The sequence below is a fragment of the Kryptolebias marmoratus genome, linkage group LG15 (genome assembly GCF_001649575.2).
Source record: "Kryptolebias marmoratus isolate JLee-2015 linkage group LG15, ASM164957v2, whole genome shotgun sequence".
Lineage (NCBI taxonomy): Eukaryota > Metazoa > Chordata > Actinopteri > Cyprinodontiformes > Rivulidae > Kryptolebias > Kryptolebias marmoratus.
This window is the reverse complement of record NC_051444.1, coordinates 28,087,626-28,097,958: the sequence shown is the minus strand read 5'-3', so window position 1 is coordinate 28,097,958 and position 10,333 is coordinate 28,087,626. Positions and strand designations below refer to the sequence as shown.

Here is a 10,333-nt window from a genome sequence, read left to right as displayed (position 1 = left end):
CCGCCACCCCGACAGCGGAGCCCGGCTCGCACCGGTCGGCCGCCTCGGTGATGGAGAGCTGGAAGGAGGAGCGGACCAGGAGCGTGGAAGACAACGAGATGAGCCTGCCGTCCCTGGCCGCAGCCTACACCACCATCCTGCGGGGGCTCGGGGAGGACCCGCAGCGGCAGGGACTCCTGAAAACCCCGTGGAGGGCCGCCACCGCCATGCAGTTCTTCACCAAGGGCTACCAGGAGAAAATCATCGGTGAGTAGAGCCGCAGGCCGGGCTTTCAGGGCAACAGGTGGCCGCACCGTACTCAGGACAGACAGGAAAGTTTGTCCACCTTTTCTCTTTGGAATGTCCTAAAGAAGACAGGAAGGGCGTCTGTCAGACAGACACAGACAGGCACAACCCAACAAATACTTTACATTACAAGATACTCACTTTTCAAGACAAACTTGCTTTAAAGGGAATTCAAGTATGTGGAAATGATTTTAATGACCTTAACAAGGTCGAGTCAAGTCCTCTGGACGGGTTCTTCTTGGTTTAAATGCTTCATCTTTTACCCAAAATACTTCTTCAGGCTTTATTTATTTATTTTTTTTTTTTGGGGGGGGGGGACCAGCTCCTCAGAAAGGAGACCCCCCTCCAGAGGACTGGACTCAGCCTCTTCAGATTCGTCCACCTGGATTACTGAGCATGCTTCAGGACATTTTAATGTCTCCTGCTGTGGACTGTTTGTCCAGGTCGCCCTTAGCGAATGAGCTCCTGGTCTCAGTGGGGGTTTAAATGTGGGGAAATAAAGGAAATGAAATGAAAGTCTGACCCACATCAAGCAGCTGAGATGATGATGATGATGATGAGGGGGAAAGACAAGCAGGGCTTTAGGAGAACTGTGATGGACGAGGTTCATTTTGAATTATTAACTTAATATTCTTTAAGCTGTTTTTGCTCATGCCTTCCTTTTCAGTGACGGAATGAATGCAGAACAATTTTGTTATGAAGCTTTTTCTGTCATAAAGTTAAAAAAAAGACTCCAGAGGATCAGAATATCAGCATCAAGTTTACATACATGCACACAAATCAGACTGAACCTGAAACAGGATTTTCTAGTTCTTTTTTTCTTCTAGATTAGTTTATTCAAAACTTAATTTCTTGTTGGAAAGACATTTTTGCCAACTGAATCATTTAAATAAAAAGAAATTCTGTTATCTTGATCTGTGGAACAGTTTGTTTTCAGCTGTCAAATGAAACCTGCAGCAGGAAGCGGAGCGGTGTTTTCGGACGTCCGAGGAGCTCATTGGAGGCCTGAGTAGTTCTCGGGGCTTCGCTCTGCTGCGCCGCGTTCACGTTCCTGTAGGAGGAAACCTGGGGTCGTCGGGTTCACGTGGGCCGGTTCTCCCACTCTGCGAGCCTTTGGAGTGGCTGCAGTCGGGGATCTGCCCCCTTCGGGGCTCCATCTGCTCGTAGTTTTGCTTGTTGTTCATCACGAAGCCGTAAAACCAAAATAGGAATGCAGCGGGGGGTTGGTGGGAGAAGAGCTGGTTCTTGGTATTATCCTGATTTAGGGCGCTTTCACAGCAACCCTGTTCAGTCTGCTTTAATCAAACTAGTTTGAAACCTAGAAAGTCCGATTTGTTTGGGGAGGTGTGAACGCTCTGATCAAACTCTGATACTGACCACAAAAGCGAACTCTGGTCCGCCTAAAAACCTCGGTCTCAGTTCGGTTGAAGTGAACTCTGGCGGTTGTCGTGTCGTTTCCTTCAGTAGTTCTTGGTGTAGCGCCACCACAGGCGAGGAGGGGAACAGGTCGCTCAAAGGGTTTGTCTCGATTGACTCAGTGCAGCGTGTATGTGAACCTCAGAAGCTGAAAATGGAACAAATGTTGCAGTTTTGGTCCCCAATCGAACAGAGTCTACCGGACTATCAGGTGTGAACGCAGCCTTAAAATGAACGTTTGGCTTCATTAACTTGAAGCTCCTCTTGGCTCCGGGCAGCACGATGCTGATGCTGATGATGGCGTGCGCAGCCAGACGTGGCCCTCCTCCGCCTTTCTTCCGATTGGCTCCTGCAGGAACCTCCCCTCAGAGCAGGAAAACCACCACAAAGCACACAGAGACCGACGGGTGCAGGTTTTTGAGCAAAATCGAAGCAGGTTTTTTTTTTTTTTTCCCCCAGAAAAAAAGGGGCCTCGCGTGGTGGTCGGAGCAGCTCACGTGGTTCTGCTCCCGCAGGTCACAGGTTCAGCTCTCATCTCAGCCTTAGCTTCAAATCCTCTTGTTGTCGACCACATGACGAGCAGAACCACAGGAGGGGGAGGAACGGTTCTGTACCGAGGTTACACAGGACGCACGGCTGCTTCTTTTTACTGCTCACCTGAAGCTAGTGACGGACTGGAGGAAGGTCTTTGACTTGTTCTTATGTCTTTAGGCTTCTTTCTTTTTTCTTTCTTTCGTCAGATTGTGCAGAAAAATGGAGTTTAAGATAAAGCAGCTGGTATTTACAGCTTTGTTTGGCAGGTTTTTAAGAATAATAAAAGGAAGTTGTGCAGAAAAACAAGTTTATTTTGGAGAAACTGTTAGATTTTATTTTTCTACGGTCCTCTAAAAAAATCCTATTAAATGATCTGAGCTAAAAGGCCTTTGTCAGTGTGTGGGTTCATGTATTTGTCTATAAGCAAAATATCTTGTGACCTATTGAATAGATTTTAACGACAGTTTAAGTAGATAACTTTTAAATAATTCCCATGACAGTTCGGAGTCAACGTGATTTTAAAATAGCTGCCTTAAAACGACAATATCTCCGTCATTTTTACAGACATTGAGCTAAAATCAGGTGTGGTAGTAGCTGAAAGTAATCCCCAACACGGAGGCAAAGCCCTACAGGTGACCTAACATTATCTGCTCTGAACTTTGGCGCCAACTACTGTCTGTCAGGGGAACATTTCATCAACCACTAAACAGATTTAGAGTCAACCCTGCTGAAGATGGCCGCCACAGCCAACACGACAAGGCTACAAGTATAAAACTTGTTGTGGTAGTAGCTGAGAGCCATCCCCAGCACATACTATGAATGCAAACGGATCACAGAAGAGCTCTCAACATGAAGCTTATGTTTAAGATTCTGCAGCGATAATAATAAATCACACAACGTATATTTTATAAACTAATGCTGTTGGAGGAGGGACCGCTTTGCTTACAACATTTAATTTGTCATGTTGAATTTTTGTGGTAAAACATTGGTATATATTTGCACAAACAAAGTCTCGGACCGTGTGGTCTGAAAAACTGTTCAAAAAGCCTTATTCTAAATCCAACCCTGCAGGGTTTCAGCTTCAGCAAATCCTCTGATTCCACGTCCACTGATTTCCTGACTTCCTTAACCGAGCGAACAGCAACTAAGAACAACATACTGAACTCCACTGATGGGAACCTGTGGAATTCATTTCCTGCCAAAATGTTGCAAACAAATAAAACATGTTGCATATTTTACAAACTGTCCTCGAGCACAAAAAGATCTCATCTCGCACACACTCTGCCTCATCCCAGACCATAAGACCAGATCAGGTCTGTGACCCTGAACTGACTTCGTGACGTCCATGCCGCCACCTGAAGCAGCTGCAGGACGCGCCGCCCCTCGTGCGGTTTGACTCAGACCGCCCGCTGGGACTCGTTGTCTCTCGGCTTAATGAATTTAGAGCCGACCAGAGACGGCCCTGATTGTGTTACATGACCGATCGGGATCTGAGTCATCGTTTACATTTTTCCATGGAGCTGTTTGAATGAGAATGGATGAATGAATAGATGCAGGGGTGTTTGTTTATGCACTCAATCACGTCCTGGTTTCCTGCTTCATTCAGAACGTGTGACTCTGTGTGTTTCCTCTCTCTCACACACACACACACACACACACACACAGGTGACAAACCTATTGAATGTGAGCACTGATGATGAGTAATGCTGTTATTACCTGATAACCAGCAGCTGATTGTCATCCTCACCACCTCCCTTTATCTAATTAACACTGACTTCCCATTATTTTTCCTTTACGGCGAGTGTCTCTGTGTGAGACGGTTCCCTGTCAGAGCTGGTGGAAAAAAAAAAACACAAGATGATCACGGCAGTCAGCCGTCCGAAACCCGAAAAGTGTCCAGATGACCGCCTGGTAAAGATCAGTTTTTTCCAACTTTTCTTCTCTTTTATTAACATAGTTCTAATGTTAGTTCAGACAAACATGTCGTGACTTTAACAGAGACGTGTTTCTGGGACAGGTGAGCTGTTCGAACTACAACTTTTGTTGGCAATATCACGAGGACGTTGCCATCAAAACTAAAATAAAGCCACGCAGCTCTGTTCTCAGTGACTGGGAGAACATGTTCTATACTGCAGCCGACAACAGAACATTTTCCTTTTCCAGCAGACACTGTTCAGCAGTAAAACCAGCAGAACTAACAAGATGAAGTGTAATGAAGTGGGCGGAGCTCCACTTGGGTTGGCAGGTGAGGGGCTGGGCTCGGCTTGGGGTTGCTAGGTAACCGTTTTTGAAACTGGTCGTTTTTGCAGACACCAGAAAACATTTACTTGTTGCCAAAAAACAGCTGGGTGTTTTTTTTTTTTGCGCTTGGACTGTTTCGAAAAGCAGTAGATACCCAAACGGAAGAACAAAAACATGTAAAAAGTGAATTTTGCACAATAGGCCCCCTTTAAGTCTGACTAAGAAAATAGTTGCACACACTAAGTTATTTATTCAAATCTAGGAGGTTTTCTCCGGCTGTGATCAAACACACAGGGCAGGGTTTAGTTTCAGTTCAGTCTCAGGTTTTCTGGATTTAGCACGAGTTACTTCTGTCGATTGTATGTCGATGTCTGAACCCAATAAAAAGACTCTTCTGACATGTCAGAGTCGGTCTTTTAATGTGCTTTTTTTTCTTAACCAGCATTGGCAATGTAAACACGTTTGTAAATCACCAGATTTTTAGACTAAGACCATTTTAGGTGGAGGAAGGTTGAAGCCATTTTGGTGATGTGCAACCATATGCATCATCACGAGATGTCACGCTCAGAGTATGTGTTGTGAATGGCTCTCAGCTACTAGCGCAACAAATTTTAACTCAATATCTGTAAAAATGACTGAGTTGGAGCCATTTTTGTGTTGGCTAATATCTATTAGCCGGTGCTGCCAACTTGAATTGGACTGACTCCCAAAGTTAATCGTTTGTAGATGTACATCCAGTGATTACTTTCTGAGAGCGTCATTAAAAACTGATCAGTAGTTCACGAGATATTTTGCTAACAGACAAGGCCAATTACCATGACAGTTAGGCCGAACCTAATTGTCCACCTTCACCTTTGGCAGCAGGTGATGATAATTCCTGATGTTCCGACAAACCTGCCAGCTGCATCCATCCTCAGTAGCTTAGATAAAAACCTCTGTTTGCTCCTGTCGGATGCTTCCAGTGCGGCCGCAGCGCTCCCACATCATTAAATCTGTGATAACAGCGTTATCAGCAGCCACAAAGCGCTGCTTCAGGTCTCACTCTCGTCTTGATTGGGAAACTTTCAGATCCAATTACCTCTTTGTTACAGTGCAATCCTGCAGGCCAACTTCCACCCAGGTGATGGTTTGTGTTGTTTTTTTTGGTGTTCTGCTTGTAGAGTCTTCAGACAGAATCTGACAAACACCCACCTCCTGTAAAAGCTGAGTTGAAGATTTAAGAGGCTCCTGAAAGTAAAAAAAAAAAAAACACATAAAAACCAATCTGTGACCTGTGCTGGTAAAAGAATCAGAATCAGCTCTGGCTCTGATGCAAAACACATAAAAATATTGATTTTTGCTGTAATTGAGATTTGCTTAAAATTGAGTCCATTAAGACACCATCTAGCAATGTCAGTAACTAAAATAGCAAATAATCTTCCTAATCTACCTCTAAATCAAAGTTTTCTATCAGATATATTTTCAGGAATAATCCTTTAATTTCTAATCCTTTTAATTTTCCTTGAATTTGACAGTTTATCCCTGCCGGCTGCCGTAGCATTTTGGCTTTGTTTTTGTTTAATAAATTATAACTTGCTGGAATCTGTTGTTTTTTTACACAGGTCGTTCTTATTATGTTCTAATACATTAAACCCACGAACAGGAGGAGGATGGACTTGACTGTGTGTGTACATCAAAGTCTCTGCAATCTATTTCTGTAAAAACCCCAAAATGGTGAGAACTGATCATGTGTCATTTAACGGAAGGGGTGTCCCATTTTAGGGGCTCCTTAAAGTGTAGTGGCTGCAGTAAGATTGAAGTGTTTTGTTTGTTTTCCCAAAAAATCAATCTAATCACTCTCCCTGTTGGACCAGAAACAGATTTAATACACTGCATCGTCTGGACAAAACAAAATCTAGACAAAGCCAAGAGACCTAAAAAATAAAAACCCTACCAAGTGAGAAATATTTGACAACTCCACCACATACCTCAATACAGCAGTTGTGTTTGTTTAAAAATGATTTCACAGTATTTTTGTGTAAAATTAGCCATATTTAACTTAACGAACCAGACTGAAGCTATCGGTGTTATTTTCACCTTTTGGGTTTTTTATTTTTAACTTTTTTTTTATTCCAGGTGTTTAACAAAATGTGCTTTTACCATTTATTTTGGTGTTTACTTATTTGAATAGTATGAAACGGCTGAAGACATCAGTTCCACTGCAGGGTGAAACAAAACTAAAATGTTGGAACTGCCTTGGAAAAGTATTCATCCCCTCTTGGTCATTTTTCTGTTTTATTGCCTTGCAACCTGGAAATGAATTGGATTTTTAATCTGATTAAAAGCAATGATTCTGCAAATAATACTTCAGATTAATGAAGGTGAGTAGACAAAAATAAATGGTTTTCAAATATAAAAAATTTGAAAACTGAAAAGTGGCACAGCCCCTGTGCTTCACCTTCAGGAGCTACAGAAGTAAATAAGGTCCCGCTGGGAGCGATCCAAGTGTCAATGATCTGAATCCTCTGAGCAGTGAGGTCTACCACCAAGCAAGAGACAGCATGAAGACCAAGGAACTCCACACAATAAATCTCAGAAACCTGAACATCCCACGGAGCTCCATTCAATCCATCATTAGGAAATGGAAATATGTCGTAAGGACAGACCTGCTAAGAGAGGGTCATCCAGCAAATAAACCAGGAATGGAGGGGAATAATCAGAGAAATGTCCAAGAGGACGAAGATAACCCTGATGGAGCTGGGCGATGTGAGGATCTGTCCACAGGAACACTAGAAGCAGCACAGAGCTGGACTTTATGGACGATGAGACCAAACATCACGGACAACAGCATGTCTGAGGCATGCCTACCACCTCTCATCATGCTGAGTACACCATCCCTAGAGTGAAGCATGGTGGTGGCAGCAGCATGCTGTGGGGTTGTTTTTCCCATCAGCAGGGACCGGGAAGCTGGTCAGAGTTAAAGGAGAGATGAATGGAACAAAATACAGACAGGTTCTTGAGAGGAACTTGTTGGGGTTTTCCAGAGATCTGAGACATGGGACGGAAGTCCACCTTTCACCAGGACAGTGACCCTAAGCTCAGGGCTGAAGAACACGCCACTGGTTTAAGGAGAACAAGGTAAAGGTCCTGGACTGGTCCAGTCAAAGCCCAGACCTCTGTTCAACCAAGAAGCTCTGGTTTGATTTAAAGCTTGTTGGACACAAGCAACATCTTCCCAACCTGAAGGAGCTGCAGCAGTTTGGTCATGAAGAATGGACAAAAAGTCTAAGTTAGATGGACCAGGAGCATAGAGACAGACCCAAGACCAGGATCACTGAGACAGACCTAAAGAGACTTGATGCTGGAACTGTTGTAGAAGGCGGCTCTACACAGTATGGGGTTTTTGGACTGAAAACAAACACACCACATTCTTTTTATCCTGATGCATGCTCAATAATCCAGGTAGAAAAATCTAACAAGGTTGAGTCAGGTCCTCTGAACGATTGCTTCTTAGATGATAAGTTTTGTCTTTTATCCAAAAGACTACTTCAGTCTGAAACTGCAAGCACAGTCAGCCTTGTAAGCAGCATTTTATAACAGGACTCCAGCCAGTGACCGGGTGAAAAGGAGGACCCCAGAGCCAGACCAGAGATCATTCCGTATGGTGCGGGTGTTTCAGAGAAACTGCAGCGTTTATTTTCTAAACATGACGTCCCAGTGGCCTTCAAACCCCAAAATACACTACGGCAAAGACTGGTTCATTCCAAACATCCAGTCCCCTAGCATAAACAGAGTAACATTGTAGACCTGTTAAGTGCCAGGAGGACTGTGCTCAGCTATACATCGAGGAAACAAAGCAGCCACTGGCCAAAAGGATGGCCCCGCATCACCAGGCCAGGACTCTGCGGTTTACTCCCATCTGCAGGCCAGAGGTCACGCTTTCAGAGATGAAGATGTGCACATCCTTGACAGAGAGGAACGTTGGTTTGAGAGAGGAGTAAAGGAAGCAACCTTTGGGAAGAGAACCCATCCGTCATTAAACAAGGGCGGAGGCCTCCGTGTCCAACTGTCCCCGTCACACAACGCTGTTATTGCAGGTATCGCTCAGCCCTTTCTGAATAGCAAGCGGCCATCAGGGCCCTAACGGTCTGTCGTTAGGCTGATGGTCCTCTTTTGCATGTGAACTAGTTTTGGATGTCACACCCAACTGGTTGATTCACTCTGCGAAGGTGCTGCTTATAAGGCTGAGCTGAGTGTTTTGGAAAAAAGAGGAAATGTATCATCCAGAGGACCTGACTCAACTTTGTTAGGCACATTTACATTTACATTTTTAAAAAGTCTTTAAAACATTTTTTTCTCCTCATTTAACTTCTTTAAGCTGATTTTTTTAAAAATAATTTTTGCTTTTATTTAAATTAAAAACCCAATAAAATTCCAGGATGTGAGACAACAAAATAGAAAGAATACCAAAAGGGATGAATACTTTTGGGAGGCTCTGCAGTAAACCCTCACAGGAACAGAATAAAAAAGATTTTGAGACAATACATGATGCTGGAAAAAACAATTACATAATATAGTTTCACTTAAACTTCATCATAACTAATCAAGCAAAGCCAGTGTAAAAAAAAAAGGGTTTTGTAGGGTCTCAAACATGCCGTTTGTCTGTTTGCAGTTAGAAAGAAAACGGTGAAAACTAAAGCAACAAGTTGGTGTTTTTCTGTTTTCTCTTTTGGTACCCTCGCCCTCGAATAGATAGCCAGTCAGGAAATTAAAAAGCACCGCCACGATAGCGGGCGTCGTCTGTGTCGTCACAAACAGATAAAGTGGTTTATTGAACCCCGGCAACCAAAAAAATGCAATAAAGCGAAAGCAGGAAGGTAAAAATGGGGCTATATTTAGACGGCGGTGTTTGCCACGGACAGACCCAGAAGTTCACCTTAGAGAGAGCAACAGTGGAGGTGAAACTGACGTCTGTCTGTTTCCAACATGAAATCAGGTTTTTAACCAACTTGAAATAAATATTCAGAGCTAAGCTTCAACAGAAAACACAACACGAGGAATTTAAACACTAACTAGACTGACAAAACTACACGCAAACTAATCTGTAAATACAAAAACACGTGGAAAAAGTGACATTGCTCCCGGTTGTTGACACGTTTACCTTCATGCATGTCGTCCTTTTTGCTTTGCTTCCACAGACGTGTTGAACGACGCCATCTTCGACGAGGACCACGACGAGATGGTGATCGTCAAAGACATCGACATGTTCTCCATGTGTGAACACCACCTGGTGCCCATCTTTGGCAGGGTGAGGCTAACGCGCTCCACCACCGGGCTGGCGGGAGGAAACACACGGCGTCTGGGTCCCTGAGCAGAAAAGCATCCGTTGGTGCTGCTGGTAGACTTAGCGGACATTTCTTTTAAAGACGGCAGCCGCCTACTTTGGCCCCGACTCCGCTCAGACTAGAAATCTGATCCGAGAGTGTGAAGTTCAAGCTTTTAAAGCTGAGATGTTCTTTTAACTCTTTCACCTGCAGATTACACTCACTCTCCTAACAATAGAGGCTTGTTAGGGTCCTTGTTAACCAGACTCACTGATGGGCCACTCTGGTCCATCAGTGAGTCTGGTTAACAAGTGCAGGTCTGAGTGCAGGTCCTGATTGGAGTGAAACTGACTGGGGATCAGGCCTAAAGCTCCATTATATGTTTTTGAAAGCTGGAATCTGAGACATACAGGTGCTGGTCATAAAATTAGAATATCATGAAAAAGTAGATTGATTTCAGTAATTCCATTTAAAAAGTGAAACTTGTATATTATATTCATACATTACATACAAACTCATATATTTCAAATGTTTATTTCGTTTAATTTTGATGA

At 43.7% G+C, this 10,333-nt stretch overlaps 1 protein-coding gene and 1 long non-coding RNA gene across 2 annotated transcripts in view; one reads left to right on the top strand and one right to left on the bottom strand.

The window, feature by feature from the left end:
* Positions 1-10,333, top strand: part of gch1 (GTP cyclohydrolase 1) — a 22,892-nt gene that overhangs the window by 184 nt on the left and 12,375 nt on the right. The window contains exons 2-3 of the mRNA XM_037979751.1: positions 1-246; positions 9,654-9,763. The exon at positions 1-246 is cut by the window's left edge and continues 22 nt beyond it. Coding sequence (XP_037835679.1) covers positions 1-246; positions 9,654-9,763 — 356 coding nt within the window. The remainder of the gene's footprint in view (positions 247-9,653; positions 9,764-10,333) is intronic.
* On the bottom strand, positions 212-9,754 carry LOC119617715. The gene is made up of 3 exons (XR_005234105.1): positions 9,617-9,754; positions 5,555-5,703; positions 212-344 (listed from the first exon to the last, which is right to left on the bottom strand). It is a non-coding gene; the product is annotated as an uncharacterized LOC119617715 (long non-coding RNA).